At 42.8% G+C, this 21,234-nt stretch overlaps 1 protein-coding gene across 7 annotated transcripts in view; it reads left to right on the top strand.

The window, feature by feature from the left end:
- The window catches only part of myh10 (myosin, heavy chain 10, non-muscle), a 54,843-nt gene extending 34,298 nt beyond the window's left edge, over positions 1-20,545 (top strand). For all 7 annotated transcript variants that reach the window (XM_076729695.1, XM_076729693.1, XM_076729694.1 and 4 more), the window contains 27 exons: positions 1,276-1,469; positions 1,751-1,872; positions 1,966-2,035; positions 2,815-2,975; positions 3,731-3,839; positions 4,350-4,481; positions 4,859-5,065; positions 5,579-5,716; positions 5,941-6,064; positions 6,797-6,968; positions 9,183-9,395; positions 10,275-10,419; positions 10,604-10,810; positions 11,006-11,110; positions 11,466-11,618; positions 12,838-13,086; positions 13,179-13,391; positions 13,503-13,715; positions 13,809-13,970; positions 14,868-14,996; positions 15,241-15,329; positions 15,574-15,697; positions 15,874-15,963; positions 16,513-16,631; positions 16,800-16,908; positions 17,040-17,212; positions 17,540-20,545. In XM_076729695.1, the coding sequence (XP_076585810.1) occupies positions 1,276-1,469; positions 1,751-1,872; positions 1,966-2,035; positions 2,815-2,975; positions 3,731-3,839; positions 4,350-4,481; positions 4,859-5,065; positions 5,579-5,716; positions 5,941-6,064; positions 6,797-6,968; positions 9,183-9,395; positions 10,275-10,419; positions 10,604-10,810; positions 11,006-11,110; positions 11,466-11,618; positions 12,838-13,086; positions 13,179-13,391; positions 13,503-13,715; positions 13,809-13,970; positions 14,868-14,996; positions 15,241-15,329; positions 15,574-15,697; positions 15,874-15,963; positions 16,513-16,631; positions 16,800-16,908; positions 17,040-17,212; positions 17,540-17,687 (4,070 nt within the window). In that variant the 3' untranslated portion in view covers positions 17,688-20,545. The remainder of the gene's footprint in view (positions 1-1,275; positions 1,470-1,750; positions 1,873-1,965; positions 2,036-2,814; positions 2,976-3,730; positions 3,840-4,349; positions 4,482-4,858; positions 5,066-5,578; positions 5,717-5,940; positions 6,065-6,796; positions 6,969-9,182; positions 9,396-10,274; positions 10,420-10,603; positions 10,811-11,005; positions 11,111-11,465; positions 11,619-12,837; positions 13,087-13,178; positions 13,392-13,502; positions 13,716-13,808; positions 13,971-14,867; positions 14,997-15,240; positions 15,330-15,573; positions 15,698-15,873; positions 15,964-16,512; positions 16,632-16,799; positions 16,909-17,039; positions 17,213-17,539) is intronic.
- Positions 20,546-21,234: the final 689 nt, after the last annotated feature.

Raw genomic sequence — 21,234 nt, 5'->3', positions numbered from 1 at the left:
GCTGTTGGACGTCATAGCTTTCTGTTTTTGTCCCTCCTCTGTGATGTGATACATCCATGAGCAAATTAAGGATCTAAAGCTCGACTGAAGAAAATTCAATGACATTAATTTCCCGCCTTCCTCCTTCCTAGATTGGATCACAGTTGTGGAAAATTGAAACCAGATGTTGGCATTTGCTTTGGCTCTGAGCTCAGACGTCAGTGCAGAGCGTCCAGACAGCAGCACATACATCACTTCAGTTTTAATGTTGGAAATCCAGCTGTCAGTGGCTCTGCAAATACTTTCTACTTCAGTGTAGTTGGTTGGACATTAATAAGTGGCGTAGTGCATATTTAATTGAGTGTCAAGTCATAACTCATATGCTGTGTCGTTTGGTTAAGCTTTTTTCTAGTAAGTCTATTAGTACAGCTATTACTGCCAGATTCTAAAAAGACTATTTGATAGATAAGTCTGGTGATGTTCTATATTTTTCTTATTGTCAAGAAAAACTGACAATGGATCCATCACACAACAGTAACTGTCCAATGTCTATCTTATTCCTGTCTGCCATAGAGCCTCAAGAAATCAGTGAGCCACACCGTTGCACTGGCTGATGTGTTCCTTTGTTTACAATGAGCATGGGCACAGCGGTTTATTTCGAGTCAATCCCATTAGACACCTGCTGCCATAGATACTCACTACTTGATTATTAATACATTTTCTGTCTGTTATGAACAGTGATTTTTTTATATATTTGTAGTATTTTCATATTTTTGCATCAGGTATTTGTGATACCATAAATTTTGCCAAATTGTGTTTGTCATGTTGAGAAGAGATGGCTTTCCTGGCAGTATGTTGATGCAGGTTTTCTGTCATGACCAGTATAATGCTGTTAAGCTTTCATGTAGCTGCCATCAAGCATTGTCTGTCATCCACTCGGACAAGAGAAGAGCATTTGAGTTCTTGGACTTTTATTTTGTTAAGGCTTAGTAAGTAAATCATAAAGATTGTCCTTCTCTCCAAGGTAACACATCATATAGAGTCCTGTATGTTCAGACCCTTAGCCTCAGGAATAGACAGCCGATGTGCTCCATCTCCATCCAGAAACTAGTGGTAGTTCTAGACTTTGAATCCCACTTTGCTGGACTCCAGTTGTTTGACAGTAGTGTGTAATGTCTTTTCCATCCATCTGCACTTGGTCATGTAGCTACATTGTTGCTCCTGCTGCTCCTGAAGTACGTCTGTGCTCCCCGTCAAGTCTTCCGCTCTAACCAGTTCTCTCCATCTCCCCAACAGTTGACCGTATCGTGGGCCTGGACCAGGTGGCCGGGATGAATGAGACAGCCTTTGGTGCAACCTACAAAACGAAAAAGGGCATGTTTCGTACAGTGGGACAGCTCTACAAGGAGTCGCTCACCAAGCTCATGGCCACACTGAGGAACACCAACCCCAACTTTGTCCGCTGCATCATCCCCAACCACGAGAAAAGAGTAAATAAATCATCTGATCTTTAATGTTAAAGTTGTGTGTCAAGCAGTGGAAAGTGAGGGAGCTGTTTTTTTTTTATTATTATATTGTCCCTGTAGCATTTATATATACTGTCACTTTAATATTATTTTTTATCACTTAATTTAGAAAATCAAGATAAAAATCTTGAGAAAAGTCTGTGATCTTTGCCTCGAACTACAATCCCCCAGAAAAATATGCAAAGTATATCAAGTGTACAGATACCTGTTTCTGTTCTCAGTGGTGTATTTATCTTTTCCATCAGGCTGGCAAACTGGAGCCACACCTGGTTCTGGACCAGCTCAGGTGTAATGGAGTCCTAGAGGGGATTCGCATCTGCAGACAGGGCTTCCCAAACCGCATCGTCTTCCAGGAGTTCAGACAGAGGTAACAAACAACAGCAAAGCTTTTTGGACTTTCTAAGTTTGTTTTACACAGAGGAAAAACGTCATCAATGATGTTTTTATGTTTTGTTCGCAGATATGAGATCCTGACCCCCAATGCCATCCCCAAAGGATTCATGGACGGGAAACAAGCCTGTGAGAGAATGGTAGTGTTTTTCTTTCTTTTTTTTTGCTGTATCAGTTTAAAAGTTACAGGAACTAAGGATTTAAGCATTTAGAATCAGCAAATAAGTCTGCAAATTGAAAAATCATGATAGTGTCTGAAATAGTTTTCACACAAAAGGAAACAACAACATGGAGTCATCCTGTTGTTTTGTGTTTTCTGTTGCATGACACAAATGTTTGTGTTTGATGACGTGAATAGAAGAAAAGGAGATGTGCAGAAGAGAAAAATGAGGTGGAAAGGCGACTGTCCAAGAGTGTTTGATGGTTATATATTTCTGCTTTTGTATGTGACTGCATTAAAACTGGCAACTATTAGAAAAATAAGTATTATTTCATTTATTCACTCTCTGGCTTGCTCAACTTTGTTTTAACAAGAGTAAACAACAGGGAATGTTGACCCTTTCTCCCAGTATCGATACTGGAGCGTCCTCCAGTATCGATTCTTGTTTTAAGAGTGAAGCAGTACTCAAGTTGAGGTGGTGTTTGTGTTTGATCAATCAGTGATGGTCATGGCTGCACGCTGATCCTAAACTTCCTGAACCATCATGCAGTGCTATACCCCAGTGCAGGAACTACTTCTACTCCTGGAGCTATCCTACAGCAACTACATTTAGTCCTCCTTCTGATCAAAATGCAGGTTTAGTTTTTGAGTGTCCTCAAAAGGTTCCTGGTACCTTGGGAAAGTTTTCGTGGTGTAAACACTTATAACACAAATTCTTACTTCATTGTAATGCAAATCTGTTCATGTGCCTTTTTACAGATCCGAGCCCTGGAGCTGGACCCCAACCTTTTCCGTATTGGCCAGAGTAAGATCTTCTTCAGAACTGGAGTTCTGGCTCACCTGGAGGAAGAGAGAGATCTGAAGATCACCGACATCATCATCTACTTCCAGTCTGTGTGTCGTGGATACTTGGCACGGAAGTGAGTGTCAGATCTCTTATTTTCGTTCAAACTATTTCTCAGGTGTGAACATATCAGCGTTTGGATACCCAAGATGCATTTGAGGACAGTGATCCAGTTACTCAAACCACCCCGGACATGGTGGTTTCTCACCTAAATCTGCAGCTGCATGGCAAGTTTCAGCCATTCAGCCCACATGTTTGCTGTTTGGCTCACTCTCACCACTCTAATAGAATACCACAGCAGGCAGCTGTTTCCAGCAAAAGAGCTCTGAAAACCCATTGTGCTCTGTACCAAACAGCACACAGTTGACAACAAGCTGGTGAACGGTGAACATAGTGGAGCATTTAGCAGCTAAAGAGCCAGGTACTTCCCTCAGGAGTTCGTAGAGACCAAAACCAGAGCTAAAAGAGAGTCAGTATTGGACCTTCATTCATGATGAGGCCAGAGACACTGACAATGAATTATAGTGTTGCTCCATAACCACTCAATGTGTACATAAGCAGCTGTTTACCATGGTCGCCATATCAACTTAAAATTGATGATATGTCAGTGTTGTGTCCACAACTTGTTTCCACTGCCCCCATGTGAGCAACAACAAAACAAAACAAAACAAAAAAACAGTTATTGCAGGTTTACAAGTGGTACATTTACAGCTCATCTGTAAACTAAACACAGCCCAACCGTGGTCTTCAAAATCACTGAAGACTTTAAAAACACTGCTACACCCAGACTTTGATTTGTCGCCTGTTGTTGTTCTTTTTTTCTTCTCTTAGGGCCTTTGCTAAGAAGCAACAGCAGCTGAGTGCCCTGAAGGTCCTCCAGAGGAACTGCGCTGCTTACTTGAAGCTGCGCCACTGGCAGTGGTGGAGGCTCTTCACCAAGGTGAGAGCCCTGACAGTTGCCTCCTCCAACAAACTAGTTCATATGAACAAGACACATAGCTTCATATCTCTGCTTAACGATCTGAGCCCTGGTGACAATCTTGTAAATTTTCAGAAATTTGTCATTAGATGCTTCGAAAATGTCTTCAGGTAAGAATATTGGAAACTCTCCACTAGTCCTCATCAGCAGACTGAATTTGCTCTGTTGCCATGGAAATGTATTAGGGTATCCGCAGATCTTGAAAAGTCTGAACAAGCGTTGAACCCGTCTCCTTAAAAAACATTATACACCTTTAAACTGCAGTTTCATTTAGTGCCATCAGACCTGTGGCAAACACTGTTGCTTCTACGAGATAATACAGCTCTGAGTCTCATCTAATCAACCTGAGAATAATAAAAGTTATTAAATTAACATGTTTTAATTGCTTCATCCATACATGAATTTTTTGCTGTTTATCTTCATTCCGGTCAGGTTACTTGATTAATTATATTACGTCTCTCTGTCTTTCAGGTGAAGCCTCTGCTGCAGGTTACCAGGCAGGAAGAGGAGATGCAGGCCAAAGATGAGGAGCTGATAAAGGTGAAGGAGAGACAGCTCAAGGTGGAGAATGAGCTGGTGGAGATGGAGAGGAAACACCAACAGGTAAACGTCCTCTGTTATGGAAAGTAAATATTTTCACCTTGTACAACCCTGATTCGAAAAAGTTGGGATGCGGTGTAAAATGTAAATTCAAAACAAAATGCAAACAAACTGTGTTTACCAACAACAGTTTTACAAAGTGTTCCTGAGTTCATGTAGTAATATCCTTTATCCAATCATGTGTTCACAAAGTGGTGAACCTCACTCCATCCTTGCTTGTGAACGACTGAGCCTTTCCAGGATGCCCCTTTCATACCAATCATGGTACTATCACCTGTTACCAATGAACCTATTCACCTGTGGAATGATCCAAACAGGTGTTTTTGGAGTTTTAGCTGAGAATGTGGGATAATTTTTTTCAAACTGTTTCCTCCCTCCAGCTCGTAGAGGAGAAGAATATTCTGGCAGAGCAGCTCCACGCTGAGACGGAGCTGTTCGCCGAGGCTGAAGAGATGAGGGTCCGTCTGCTTTCTAGGAAGCAGGAGTTGGAGGAGATCCTTCATGATCTGGAGTCTAGGGTGGAGGAAGAGGAGGAGAGGAACCAGAGCCTACAGAATGAGAAGAAGAAGATGCAGTCACACATCCAGGTTTATATCTTTATCTATGGAAACTTCTGGACATGCTGACATTCAGCACGTATTTAAATTGATTTGATGGTTTTGATTTGTGATCTTCATTTGGAAATGTTTTCATGTGAAAGACAGAGTCTACCTTTACTTGCAAATACTTGACTTTCGAGAACACAACTGTTGTGTGATACAAATAAACATTTGATTTCAGTAAACCACGATGGCAGAGCTGGCACTATACACCACTGTAATTTGTGTAAATCTATTTGTATAGAGGCTGAAGTATGTAGGATTCAGTCCAAAGACTAAGTTTAATGCAACCACACTAGCAGTGATTATGTTTTTTTGAATTTCATATTTGCTTGTTAAGTCATAAATATTTGCTGTTGTAGTGAAATTCTTATGGTTTGAAGTGTTAGGAGCTTTAAGGAGTTTAATGTTTTAAACTCCCTTCACTCTATAAACTCCAGTGTCAACCTCATCACATTAGATTGGTTCTGAATCGTTATGTGTGTGTTTTCACCTCTACAGGACCTGGAGGAGCAGCTCGATGAGGAGGAAGCCGCAAGACAGAAGCTGCAGCTGGACAAAGTGACCGCTGAGGCTAAGATCAAGAAAATGGAGGAGGACATTCTTCTGCTGGAGGACCAAAACTCCAAGTTCCTCAAGGTGAGATGATTAAACTGGGATCATTAAAAGTTGTTGCATTTGATGAGGTAGATATTAGAGTAATAAAAGGAATTAATTGTGTATTTTGAAATGAACTTGACATTGACTTGGATGATTTGCTAGTTAAGTCTTATACTTTTTCAGCTCCATATAGTACTCGTGTACTAGCACTTATAGTGTCTTAAAGCCTCAAGTCTAACCCACACTTTGATTGTACCCAACAGGAGAAAAAGCTACTGGAAGACAGGATTGGTGAGATGACCTCCCTGCTGACAGAGGAGGAGGAGAAAGCAAAGAACCTTGGCAAGGTCAAGAACAAGCAGGAGATGATGATGGTTGACCTGGAGGGTAAGGGTCACTGTTACTGTCTCTGTTTGTGTCCAAGAATAGAGAAAATAGATGGATGCCCCCATCAGTTCAAAGTGTAGACCTGTTTTCTGTCAGAACAGAACAACACAGGTCAGATACAGGATATCCGTATGACTGTTTATGAGCCTTGATTATGTAAATTTACTGTTTACATCAGTCCATTGAGTTAAGCCTTAAATGCACACCTCAGGTCTTTAGTGGCCCATGACTACATTACACTGTGTCTTAATTCATTCATTTCATTCAATTAAGCAGTCAACTCCCTGCTGTTCCTCAAACTATTTGTCTTAACAACGCTGTCAAAATGTCAAAAGGTTTATAAGGTCACTAGAGACCTGAGGTGTGTGACAGTGCTGCACTGCAACTTTTCCTCACAATACATGTTTCTGGTTAGTAATACACGCAATACAATTTCAATATAAGGCTTAATCTGCATTACACAAGTGCCAAGTCACTAAAGACCCAAGGTATGTAGGAACACTTGAAAAAATATCTTGCATTTAAGGGTTATTGAGCTGCATAGAAGCCAATCTGATTACTGTTAGTTGTGTCAGGCTGTTAGCAATTAGGTGTTTGTGGTTTGTCGCTTTCTGTGACCTCTTTGTACCTCGTATGACCCCTCTGTAACTTGTGACTATGATCATTTGGAGATGAACTCTGTTTGATCTTTTGCGTTTTGTCTACAATGTGTGTGAACGCGCGTGCCTTCAGAGCGTTTGAAGAAGGAGGAGAAAACGCGGCAGGAGCTGGAGAAGGCCAAACGTAAACTGGATGCTGAGACGACTGACCTGCAGGACCAGATTGTTGAGCTTCAGGCTCAGATCGAGGAGCTGAAGATCCAACTGACCAAAAAGGAGGAGGAGCTGCAGGCTGCTCTGGCCAGGTCGGTGATGGACACAAATAATATCTGTAATGTATCTGGACTGCATCAGGCTCATTCTGCAAAATATAAAACACGCATGAGGCTTTTAGCAGTGGCACCAACAGTACCATCTAAAGTATATACCATATACATTAAAACACACCCAGAGCTGCTCTAATAAACACTGAAATAATACTAATTTGTTTACTCTTGGTATGAGGTACTCTTGGTACAAATCTTATATGTTGGTTTTGGGCATTAGATGCCTTCGAGGGGAGCTGGTGAATTTTATTCACAGTATACTGGGAAAAAAAACATACTGCTCATTTTTTGCCAAATCGCTATGACATCTGGGTATTTTTGTTATACTGCAGATTTTGCTTTTACTACATACTGTATACATATTTTACTTCTAGTATGGTAGGCATTTTTCAATACAGCCATTGTCTCAGCTCAACAGCTGATTTTGAAGAAAGTATGTGAATTGTCTGCTCCACCACGTGCATGAAATCAAAGCCTTGTGCTGAAAGATTCAATACACTGAAAGGTACCTTCACAGCGTCTCTCAACTCGCATCTGTACCAACTTAAACGTGTGGTAAAATACACTTAGTGGTATTGCTCATTTCAGTATAACTTCATTGACATCCCCTCACTAATCTCCATGACAACTGCTCTCACTGCAGTGCAGCTAAGTCAGTAGGAAGACCTAAAACAGGCTTTACAACAGTGACAACACACAGACCACTGAGTCGACTCTGAACTCTGACTTAAAGCAGCTAATGCTCTTCAGCTGCTGCAGTCAGTGTTTCAGCACACGCGTCTTCTCCATATGTCACTCACCTCAGTCCCTCCCTACTCTCGCGACTCCCAGCTGCAGTGTTTGCCTTCAGCGACACTGGCTGAGGCCTTTCATCTTGGAGGCAGCCGTATCTGATTACAGGCTAATTGGTGTTGATTGATGCTCTCAGCGTTGGGCTTCGCAGTAGTTTTTCCACATGGAGCAATGAAGAGCTGAGCTAAATCAGGCCGGCATTTCACACTGGAGAAATGACTAATAAGCCTGTTTTATATCGTGAGAGGATTTTTATCTTTTATGACCTGATGGTAAAAACGTTGCCACTTATGGCTGTTGAAGACCTGCAGTTTACTGCTCACTCCTGCGTTTATCCTGATTTTCCACACAGTGGGAAAAATACAATTTTATTAATTTCCCATTTAGCCATCATAAGGCTATCTTATCATATCATAAGGCCTCTGGTCGTTGCTGTGAAGGTCAGCTTGGATTCTTTTAATGTGACTTCTCAGCAGTGTCCTCTACACACCAGGCCAACAGGCCAGACTGCAGCAGCCGATGGCAAACGTCTGGGTGGCTAATTTCACAGACAGAAATCATCACTTTAGTCACGGCCTCAGCTAATTAAGCTTTCATTGAAGTTGATGTGCCTCATTTTCAGTTCAACAGCTATTCTTAGAACAATTATATTTTCCTTGTTTGGAGAACAGGGAATTACTTTTATATGGGAGTCATCAGGGCCTTTAATCAACACTGCAGCATTGTGTTAATTATATAACTGCATCATTATCATATCCAGTGTGTCTAATCAGTGGGTTTCTGTGTGAGGGAGGAATGTTACAAGACTGCTGCAGCCAGCATACATTTCACTTGGCCTCACTTCCAGCAGCAAACAAATCTACAGTCTCATGACCGTGTTCATCTGACAGAGAGCACAGACACACACACACACACACACACACACACACACACACATACACACACTTACTGTGGACAGCTTCAACAGTGAACCGTTCACCACACTGCCACCCTCTGTGCACTTGTGGCCTCATTTATGTTCATGATGTTACTGACTTCCATTTAAGGTACACATCATTATTTAAGACAAACAATAAATGTTTCAAAACATGCTTGCAATAAATTTACATCACTGTATTCTTGTTCTGTCATTTTGAGAACCTTAATATCATCATTGATTACAAAACTGAAAAAGGCAAAATAGAATTGACCAGAATATCCTCAGAGGTTCTTATGCTAAAGCTAAAATCTAAAAAAAAAAAACAAAAACAACGAACACTGACCTTATTGAAGATATTAATTAGGTACAGAGGAAAGCTTATGAAATTGAGATCCTCAGCTGAAGGTCTAAACTGAGGAGACATTTTTGTTATTGTTTTCATTACAAGGAGATTAAAAACTGACTTTTGTGTCTCCAAACAGGAGTGATGAGGAGACCGTCCAGAAGAACAACGCCTTGAAGCAAGTTCGGGAGCTGCAGGCCCACCTAGCTGAGCTTCAGGAGGATCTGGAGTCAGAGAAGATGTGTCGAACTAAAGCTGAAAAACTGAAGAGGGACCTGAGTGAGGAGCTCGAAGCTCTGAAGACGGAGCTGGAGGACACACTGGATACCACCGCTGCCCAGCAGGAGCTCAGGTGCTTGTTTTAAGGGGGAACTCCACCGAGAGTCTGTTTACAGGAGTTGGGGAGTAGTACTGCATATGTGCAGAAGTGGCTCCAGAAAGAGCTGCATGAAATATGATCCATTTCCTCAAGTGATGTCACTTAATAATACGATAGAATATGATCATTGCTTAGTACGCTGGTTCGCAATGTGGGGACTCTGACCCCCACTTGGGGTCGCCAAAGCTTCACGGGATTCACAAGGCATTCTTTGATTGTTTAAAAACATACAGTTTTCCGTTGTCTCAGCATTTCGTTCATTTATGTGAAGAAAACTAAATGAAATTGTTATTTTTGAAGTTTATATTATTATTTAAGATGTGATCTCACAGGAGAAGGGTAAGGTGAAGACCTGAACCCAGGCTGTATTCACAGAGCCCTCACTCTCTGCTGAAAAACATTGAATTTGTCACAAAAAAGAGGCTGTTCAGTATATGTGATTGTTAAAGACAAAAACCAAAAAAATAATAAAGGTAATTGTATTAAACGTTCTAAAAAATATACATGAAGTAATTGCTGAGAATTCATCCAAAATGTTCGTTTTACACAAACTTCCTGAGGTTCATGTCTTCACTATTTGGGTTAATTGTACAGTTTATCAGTTGTTCTATATTGTTGTTGTTATACATTGAATATAATATGAAATATCAATAAAATATGTCACCTAGTCAGGGGTCATGTGCACTTGTTGATAGAAAAAGGGTCCTTTCAAGAAAAAGGTTGGGAAACACTGTAGACAGTTGGGATTTTATCAAGACAATAGTTGCAATAAACCCTGTGTGTTAAGATATTTTTGTGGTATATCTTCAAAGGCCTCTTCTCTTAACGTTACCCTTTGTGTCTGAACTCTAGGTCCAAGCGGGAGCAAGAGGTGGCAGAGCTGAAGAAGGCCATAGATGAGGAGACCAAAAACCACGAGGCTCAGATTCAGGAAATGAGACAGAGGCACGCCACAGCGCTGGAAGAACTGTCCGAACAGCTGGAACAGGCCAAGAGGGTGAGTGGTGATTGTTTAACAGACAGTGGTATCATGGCTATGTCAGCTTCAGTATTGCGATCCCAGTGTGTTTATTCCAGTCTAAACTCAGAGCATTACACAAAAGACTGCCATAAATGCAATATAAAATCAAAATGTGAAATATAAAAGCAGTATTTATAGCATTGTTTTTTGTTCTGTGCAGTTCAAAGCCAACCTGGAGAAGAACAAGCAGAGCCTGGAGAGTGACAACAAGGAGATGGCCTGTGAGGTGAAGACTCTGCAGCAGGCAAAGACGGAGTCAGAGTACAAGAGGAAGAAACTGGACGCCCAGCTGCAGGAATTTATGGCCAGGGCCACCGAGGTAGAGCGGACCAAGGGAGAGCTGGCTGAGCGCTCACACAAACTCCAGGTAAATACGTCCATGCATAGCTTTATCTTTGGAGCAGTTTTGCTATAGAAGGAAGGGATATAACCCCTTAATTTACTCTAGAAACAAAAAAATATGTGTTTTTTTATTATTACGTTAATATTTGCCCAGTTTAATGTAAAATGAATAGTCGTCTCAGATTTGCTTATTGACCTTCTCTCACTTGTCTTTTGTTAGACTGAGTTGGACAATGTGTCTGCTTTGCTGGAGGAGTCAGAGAAAAAGGGCGTCAAACTGGCCAAAGAAGTTGACAAACTGAACAGCAAACTGCAAGACTCAGAGGTATGAGAGATCAACTTTTCTGTCGAGTTTAAGCAGGCCATACAGCCAAAGCTGGAGCTACAACAGCAAATGATGTTGTTAGTACAAGGCGTTCAGTAATTGAATGTTGATGTGTGCTATCTCTGCAAATTCATGATTTATTTGGAAAAGCTCACCTGTGGCACCAACAATAGAACCTTTACATCTTGAACTTAATCTTCACAATTTCCTGAAGCTTAACTGAATTTCAAAATGTGTTCTATAATAAACGCTAACAGGCATCAGTTACATGAAGCTATACTGGCAGCTAGAACAGATACATCTCCCAGCATTTCTTCTTTCTGATCATCATTTCTGCTTGTGGTCTGGTGTGTAGGAGTTACGGCAGGAGGAGACGCGCCAGAAGCTACACCTGAGCGCCCAAATCCGCCAGCTGGAGGTGGAAAAGAACACCTTGCTGGAGCAGCAGGAGGAGGATGAGGAGGCACGACGCAACCTAGAGAAGCAGCTGCAGACGGTGCACGCTCAGGTACAGTTGTACATAGTCATAAACATGTACAGTACAGAGACACATAAACTCACATATGAGGCAGCCACACCTTTCAGGTACCACTGATACTCAACTGAGTGCCAAGAGAAGGGCCAGGCAGATGTTTCCAGCTGTTTACCAGCTGCATACACCTGTCATTGATATGCAGAGCAGCACGTGGACAGCTGTAAAGCAGTGAGGCCTTGCAGCAAATTAAAGGCCCCATGAAGTGAAAATCTGACATCAGTTCGAGGCGTGTGTTTCAGATTAACAAGGATATGTAGACAGGAGTTCTACAAGGTGAATCGTGAGAGCGTGTGTTGCTGGCCATTTGCCAAAAAAGCGAAGCCAGTGCAAAGCATGAGTACTGCATGTTTTCTCAGATAAAGGGGTTCACTGTGCTCCTTTGATTGAGATCGCTTTATGTAAAACTGTGCTTTAAACAAACAAAAAATGCAACTTTCATGTGGATCAAATCAAGAGGTACAAGTAAATACTAACGTCAGAGAAAGATCAAAGTATCATCTTAAAATATTATGATGTCACACACACACACACACACACACACACACACACACACAAACAAGAACAACAGTGTGTTATGCTTAATGTAGAGTACGAAAACCTACCACACTGTTTCAGAGAGGAAACCATCTTTACAGGCGCTTCTAATATTTTGTCCACCTCATTCATGTCAATGAAGATAGGCTAAATGATACAAACAACTCTCTATATAATGTAGTACATTTAAACAGTGCCACAAACTACATTGTCCAAAATGTTTACTAAGTAGATTCAGCACCTCTCTAAAACAGTTTCAACAAAAACTGAACATTACAACCTCCACGAAGGGTTGATTTATTGCAGGACTGTTGCATTAGACAGCATTTTTGTTCTCTCATGTTTCATTTCTTCTGCATCCCACATTTGCCTTCATTAAATGTATTTGGAATAAACAATAGCAAAGTTCACTTTTAGGCTCGTTACTGTCAGGCAAACAGAATTGGAATTCGTTAAATAAGCCACTTAATGAAACCAGACACTAGAACGGCCTAATACACATATTTCCTGATGTTAAAGGTGATGGTCGCTGTTGGCCGTTGTGTCAGTACACACTGCTGTGACACTAAAGGCCACAATGACCACAAAAAAAAAAAAAAAAAAAAGCAAGATGATGGCTTGTTGAAATGTTATGTTATCTTCACTGGCCTCCCTGCAGCTGTTTGAGACAAAGAAGAAGCTGGAGGAGGACGTGGGAGCGATGGAAAGTCTGGAGGAGGTAAAGAGAAAACTTCTGAAGGACGTGGAGCTGGCCAGCCAGCGTCTGGAGGAGAAGACCATGGCCATGGACAAGATGGAGAAGACCAAGAACCGACTGCAGCAAGAGCTGGACGACCTGATGGTGGACCTGGACCACCAGAGACAGATCGTCTCCAACCTCGAAAAGAAACAGAAGAAGTTCGATCAGGTACACGGGACTGCCGGGATGTTTCAGAAAGGCTAGGTTGAGGTGGGATGTACGTCACAGATTGAAGGTCACTGTTTCTTTGTCCACACCAGCTGCTGGCGGAGGAGAAAACCATCTCGGCTCGTTATGCTGAGGAGCGTGACCGTGCAGAGGCTGAGGCCAGAGAGAAGGACACCAAGGCTCTGTCCATGGCCAGAGCTCTGGAGGAGGCCCTGGAGGCCAAAGAGGAACTGGAGAGGTTTAACAAGCAGCTCCGTGCTGAAATGGAGGATCTGATGAGCTCCAAGGACGACGTAGGGAAGAATGTAAGTGACCTTTGACCGTGACTGTATCAGAGTACAGTCTGATCAGCCAGCTTTGATGTGTCCTTGTCCAGCTTTTTGCTGACAGCATGGTCTTGTTCCTCCTGCGCACAGGTCCATGAACTGGAGAAGTCCAAGCGTACGCTGGAGCAACAGGTGGAGGAGATGAGAACTCAGCTGGAGGAGCTGGAGGATGAGCTGCAGGCCACAGAGGACGCCAAACTGCGCCTGGAGGTCAACATGCAGGCCATGAAGGCCCAGTTTGACCGAGACCTGCAGGCCAGAGACGAGCAGGGAGAGGAGAAGAAGAGGGCGCTCATCAAACAGGTACACAAGGCACAGGACGATGAGCATCATCAACTGTCTCCGTATGCTTTGTATTTGCCCTTTGGCATGGTATGTGATGTTTGACTCCTCCAGGTGCGTGAGATGGAGGCAGAGTTGGAGGACGAGAGGAAGCAGAGAACTCTGTCTGTCGCTGCCAAGAAGAAACTGGAGATGGACCTGAGCGAGCTGGAGGGACAGATCGAAACCGCTAACAAAGGCAGGGAGGAGGCGATTAAACAGCTCAGAAAACTACAGGTACACACACACACACACACACACACACACACACACACACACACACACACACACACAGACCAACCTGTGCCATGAATGGCCTACAACAACTGTATCTCCATGGAGAAAAGTAACTCATACACGTTATTGTTGGTCGCGCTGATTTTTTACATAGTATAGCCTGAATGAGAAGTAGTGACAGCAGGTTTCCTCTCAGACAGATTTTCTTTTTAAAGGTTTTAAGCACAGAGCAAATATCTGTACATGAAGGGCAGAGGAGAGTTTCCTGGGATGTAAGAATTACAGTGATGGGACATTCAATAATGGAATGTTATTCTTTGTCTTACTTCTGTTTGGAGGATAATTCTGCTCTAGGTTTTGGAACTGCAGCTTGCTTGATGCTTTGGGGATATAAGCTGAAAGCATGATGTTGCCATTGAGTTAGCTGTGGGCTACAGCTTGAGCTCCATTTCTTAAAGTTGTATCTTTTAATTTTTCAACAAATTGGCATCAAGTATGCTGAATTAGCTATTAGCAGTTTGAAATGTAGCCCTGGATGGACCAACAACTGTCAGTGGATTACTTTGATGCTGATGAAAACTCAGAGTTTTTAAGCAGACATCAGGGATAATGATATCATTGGGAAATGTCACTTTGAATCTGAAAATGTGTGTTTTGTGTCTTAGTGCTTACATTTAACTTCAACCCTGCACTCAGGGTTTTAAAGTACCTCGAAGGCCTCCATGCTGTGTGTCAGCTGCTTCTGACCAAATCAATGGGGAAGACTACAATCACTCACTCCTGTTGTTTTTCACTGGAAAGCGCACACACTTGCACTCAGTTTGACATTTTGGCCTGAGTGGTCACTTCTCTGCTGCGTCAGCCTTTGACTTGCTCCACATTGTTTCTGCTCTGCAGGCTCAGATGAAGGACTATCAGAGGGAGCTGGAGGAGGCCAGAGCCTCCAGGGACGAGATCTTCACCCAGTCCAAGGAAAACGAGAAGAAACTCAAGAGCCTAGAAGCTGAAATCCTGCAGCTACAGGAGGTCAAATTAGAAATTATGTTTTGCACTGAAAGTTGCTGTGAAATAGAGATCAGCCAATTGTGCACTAATGCCTGCTGTTAATACATCTTTTATTCATGAGAAGCACCGTGTCAGACAGACAGGAAGAATGAAAATCAACTTTCTTTTTAATCAGATTTCATTTCTAGATTTCATGTCCAAGAATGGGAGGTAAGATCTTCTCCCTACTGATCCTAATGTTTGTGCGTTTGTGTTGTTTGTGTAGGATCACGCAGCGTCAGAGAGGGCCCGTCGACATGCTGAACAGGAGAGGGACGAGCTGGCTGATGAGATCTCCAACAGTGCTTCTGGAAAGTCAGTGTCACCTTGTTTTTACTCATTTTTCTTTTTTAAATATTTGACCAAGTGGCTTGATCATGTTTTTTTTTAATCATTTTGTGGAGTACAAAGGTCAACATCTTAAATGAAAGAAGGAGAAGTGGCACCTCTGTTTCTGGACCTCAGTGGCTTTTAGTTTGTGGGGTTTAGTTGAATTAATCAGTGTAAATCAGTCGATGGGAGTCAGAATGAGAGAGTTGAATAAAAATGTGTGTGTCAGGTCATCACTGCTGGAGGAGAAGAGGAGGCTGGAGGCTCGCATCGCCCAGCTGGAGGAGGAGCTGGAGGAGGAGCAGGGCAACATGGAGCTGCTCAACGACCGCTTCAGAAAAACCAACATGCAGGTAACAATAAGTCATAAGAGATAATTATAAGTCGTAGTCACAATTTTTTTTTCAGAAACTTGGAACACACTCAGACCAGCACGTACATGTCCACTGAGTTCATACAGTGCATCAACCTGTCCTTCTCTCACCACACGTCTTTCTCTCATCACTTATCTTCTCCTTCTCCGTCTCAGGTCGACAGCCTGAACGCCGAGCTGGCTGGAGAACGCAACACTGCACAAAAGAGCGAGAACGCTCGGCAACAGATGGAGCGGCAGAACAAGGTGTTTGTTAAATGCATTAACATATATGAGTATGTGCTAATGTGCATTCAGAGGTTGGATAATACGACAAAAAGGGCTGGTTACTGGTCAGCTTCGTGTACATGTCGAATATCAGCCATTAAAACACCTCAACTATGTGAAAGTAATAAAATCAAGAATCAAGAGCTTCATTAAAAAAATGGACAATCAGCTTTGAATTTAAGTATGAAAACTATGTGTAAGCAGTTACTTATTAAACGTTACTTTGACGAGGAGGTGAACATATCTCAAAGCAAAGTCTAGACTTGACTTTAGTGATTTTCCTGCTGGTTATGTAGGAGTATTACAGTTTGGAACGCATATGTGTCCAAGCCTGCATGACATGGCTGGGTATATTTGTTATTTGCTAACTTAGTTGTGTTGTTCAGGCTTATTGTGTCCTCTCTGTTTTTCCGTTTGCTGTCCTCATCAGTTATGGAAGCACTTTAACAGGGATTACATTAAATCAAAGTATATATCTTATCCCATTTAATGCTCATGATCCTAAACAGTCGCATATTTTAAATGCAGGATTTGAAAGCCAAGCTGGCAGAGCTGGAGGGGGCTGTCAAATCAAAGTTTAAGGCATCCATCACTGCCCTGGAGGCCAAGATCCTTCAGCTGGAGGAGCAGCTGGAGCAGGAAGCAAAGTGAGAAAACTCACCTGTTTTCACGAGAGCTGACAGAGGACGTGTTCGAAGTGATGAAACATCATCGCGATGCATGGAAATGTTCATGCTCATTCATTCTAACATCAAGAAGTCGTTATGACATTCATTTTAAGACATCGTTTTCTTACCTTTGTTTTGAATTTCCAGGGAGAGAGCAGCAGCCAATAAAATCGTCCGGCGCACGGAGAAGAAACTGAAGGAGGTGATGATGCAAGTGGAGGATGAGCGTCGACATGCTGATCAGTACAAGGAGCAGGTATTGACTGATGAGAAGCAGAGTGACACACGTGGAAAGATTCGTTTTGACTGGGATTGTTCTATTCAGCCAACCACCCACGTCCTCTCACCATCTCCGTCTGTTCCCCCATGTGTCCGTCCTCCTGTCAGATGGAGAAAGCCAACTCTCGTATGAAGCAGCTGAAGCGTCAGCTGGAGGAGGCGGAGGAGGAGGCCACCAGGGCCAATGCCTCCCGCAGGAAGCTGCAGCGGGAGCTGGATGACGCCACCGAGGCCAGTGAGGGTCTCACCCGGGAGGTCAACTCCCTCAAGAATCGCCTCAGGTAAAAAAAAAAAAAAAAAAAAACACATTGAAAGAAGTTCAAAAGTGTGTGTACCAACATCTCACTAATGTACACCAATTAAGAGACTTAATTCAACAGAATCCAACTAGTGAACTTTAGAGGCGCTGGTAGGCATATTTTTAACTTTGACCAGGCTAGCCGTTTCCCCCTACGTCCAGTTTTTATGCTAAGCTAAGCTAATTGCCTCCTCAGCACACGGACGTTAGAGCAGTAAAGAGCTTCTCACCTCAGAGTTTCTCAGTGTGTGCAGACCATGTCCTTAAAGCAGCTGAGGTTTTAGTTGTTTCGTCACTTTGTTCCGTCCAGGCGCGGGGGTCCAGTCAGCAGCTTCTCCTCCAGCCGTTCAGGCCGCCGCAACCTCAATCTGGATGGTGCCTCCATCGACATGTCAGATGACGACGCCGACAGCCGCGCCGGTGACTTCAACGAGACGCAAACCTCCAACGCCGAGTAAACACAGCGACCCTTTTGTTCCTCACCTTTCCTCTCCCCTCCCCTTCCCTCCCCTCCCCTCGTCACTACCCACCTTCGCCTCTTCCACCTGTGACCCTCGTACAGTTTTCCCCCAAAGATCCTCGACATCACCGTCTTTATTCATTTCAAACCACCGACCAGACAGAAGATTGGAGCGATGAGCTGTTTTTGGTAAAGCTTGGCGGAGTGCGCCTGGCAGCACGCCTCTGCCCTTTTTATATCAGTGAACACTGCAGGGAAACTCCACCGCCCTCCCCTGAAGTGAAGCCTCCAGTCCTGGAGAGTCACAGGGGCAAATGGACAATTCTGCCTTACTCTGCTCCCCTCTGGCAAGCTGCTAGTCCTGGCTCGTCTCTCAGCCATGTATCATCTCTGCGTCATAACCCCCACCTCCCCAAAATCAGGCGTGAAGTTATCTGCTCAGCTCATTGAGAAAGTACGCATAGGTACAAAGTGCTTTTTATACATATGAAACTCTGCGTGTGTGATGTAGGTGGAGGCTGTGAGGTGTACACACATCAATTATGTAACGTATGTGAACGCACTCCATCCTGGAAATGCAGGACTACAAGGAAAACTTCTTTCACTCTGATGTTGTTGTAAGTGTTCTGCTCACTAGTTGTGTAAAAGCCATCTCATTCTCGACACACTCCATCCTTCCAGTGTTCAGACTTACTGTCCTTTCAAAGTGGAAAAACCCGAAACTGAGGTCACGGTGGCCTTCGGACGGCCGCACCGGCTGCTTTTGTTGCGTGAGGCTCCCCTCAATGTACGGACTGTTGTTCGGCTTCTACACTACGCGAACGACCAACATCTGGGGACATGCAATAGAAAAACGTGGACTCGTGAATTGAAAGTATATTACTGTGAAAAAAAAAAAGGTATTTTATTGTTTTCTCTGTTGCTTCATCTCAACGTTTAGTGAAGGAATGTGTAGCTGGGTTTTAACTAGGAGGCTCACAGCCCGTTCTGTAGTGTTGATCATTGGGAACATGGTTGGGTTCCGTCCTCTACTGTGGATCCGCGTGAGCTGTGAATGATGCAACGATGCTGGGAAATGCACAGAACTGCACAGGGGAATGTTTGAATTTTTCCTTTGAAATCAACAGGGAGCTCTTACTGGAAGCACCAAAGTGGCGCTCGGTCCACGTTTTCAATGTGACACTAAATGGTTAGAGTACACGTAAAATGTGTTTTGACCAGAAATGGAGACAGATTGAAAATCCTCTCGCTACATTTCAGTGTTTGTGCCAAGCCCCCGTTTGTATTATCATCACATTTGAGTCACAGAGTCAAAGCATCAGTTTTTCTGAAAAATAATTACCTGTCAACCTAACTGCTGCTCTGAAGGCATTCCCAAAATCCTCAAAGACTCCTTTAACCATCAGGATGAAGTAAATATTTTTTTTTTTTTTAACTTTCATGTGTTTAGAGTGCTCAGAAAAATGGCAATTTGAACGTCTACAATTCCAGGACAACTGCATTTAACCCGTTTCTCTAGTTATGACTGTATTTCCTAATTGGAAGCAAAATGAAAATGACATTTTTTTAGTCATATTTGTCCGTAATGATGTCACATTTCACTGTTTTATATTTTCATACAGATTTACATGTATTTATTTGTCTTGTGTTGTGGAGATGTGACATTTCTGCCGACCTGGATGACAAACCGGGAAGGCCTCTCCACACTGCTGATTATCTGCTAATAGCATAACACACCTATGTCTCTGACCCAATGGCCCAGTTGCATGGTGGGTAATGTAGGCACCAGACTTTGATAAGGAACAATGTGTAGAATTAAAAAAAATGTAAAAACTTAAAAATCTACTTTTTTAAACCAGAATATTTCTTCATCCAGATAGTTAGAAGTGGACAGCAGTGTACAGTTTTCACATGGTTCTGTGTCAGTTTTCAGGAAACCTCCTGCAGCAGCTCTGTGACTTGAATGTAGTGGCAACGCATGATGATGATTAACAAACCGGGGCTGGTTTGTGCCATGATTTTACGAGTTGAAGCCGGACTCTTCAGACTACCAAGACCTGATTAAGCACTTAGTATTCACAGGTTGTCTGAAAAGACGGTTGCTTTTCTTTCTTTGCAATTTTAGCTCAAGTTCCTTTAACAGCATTTTTAGCACGGTGAAGTAAGGCTCTGCTTGAAGTACAGCAGCCACCTCAGCAGTTAAACCGCTACAGTGTGAACACTACATACCGGGGTACTCGTATCCATCCATCAGCTCTGCTTTTATTTCGACTTGCCCTTTACTCTGGCTCCTTTGCCCTGCTCCTCAACTGTTAACAGTATGTTTCTTTAAAAGTGCCTTAGACACTAAATAAGAACATAAGTGGGCAAAGATTCATTACAGAAAAAAAACCTGACGGAGATATTCAACACTTAATCGACTTTTCTTTTGTATTTTCGCTGTGCTTCATATCATATCCGCTGTGTACCTCTGTGTTCATAATAACCTCTTGGGGTCGAAATCAGTATTCCAGTACGATTAACCACGTGAGAAGCGGAGCCCTCTGCTGCTGCATTTCCCAAAATTATATTTGTACTAAGGTTTTCCCCCTGCGAGCAGTCACAGGTGGAGGTTTAATACTGAAGTCATTTTGGGAAATCATGCACCGCACAGGATTTCATTTGGTTGGAAGCTTTATCATCCACAAGTAGTTAACTCATTTTTATGTTATTATTATTATCCGGCCGGCTGTTGACAACCAGGCATTCAACTGCAAATACTCCCATCATATTATTTCTTGTATACCTGTATTTCTAGACGGTAATGTTTTTGTTTTGTTTGTTTTTGTAAAAGGAAAATAAAGCATATTCATTGTAGCTGTGATGCTGTTTTGGTCTGTTTTTTGGGGGATGGTCCAGAGCTGCCGTACTGGAGACTGTTTAGGGTTTTTTGTATGATCTCAGAGGCTCACGGGTGTTTTGTCTCAGCTTTTTTTTTTTTTTTCAGCCCTTCCTGCACAGTGTCACTCTGCTGTCAGTCAGATATCACAGTTCGCTTGTAGCACTAAGGCAATATTCATTTCTGATATGGTTTAATAAAATTAGATTAATGCAACATTTAGACAAATTGAAATCACTTCCTGTGGAGCTACAATGATTAGTCGATGAACAGAATGACAGAAAGGTGATCAACTATAAACTATTTTCACAACTGACTCATTTTTCCAAAAAATAGAGGTGACATCTTGGCGTAAAGCAGCGCGGGTGTCTTTGGTGACCAAACAGAGGACGTGGTCTTACCTGGTTGGTGACTGGACTTGATGAGCGATCGGGGCCGCAGCCTGCGGAAAACCTGCATCTCCATTTCAGTGCTGACGGTTTCTGAGCGAGAGCCTTTTCTTTGGGTATTTGGGACCAAATGAAAACGACACCAGGGGAAAACAAAGCCTCCTTCGACACTCGAGCCATTTTCCTTTCACGTCCTCTGATCCACAGGCGTTCTCATTTCCCCTGATGACCCCTCCTCATCCAGTCCAGCAAATGAATGAAAAGCATGCAAAACGGGG

Source organism: Chaetodon auriga, chromosome 4, assembly GCF_051107435.1.
Source record: "Chaetodon auriga isolate fChaAug3 chromosome 4, fChaAug3.hap1, whole genome shotgun sequence".
NCBI lineage: Eukaryota > Metazoa > Chordata > Actinopteri > Chaetodontiformes > Chaetodontidae > Chaetodon > Chaetodon auriga.
This window is presented reverse-complemented; position numbering and strand designations above follow the sequence as displayed.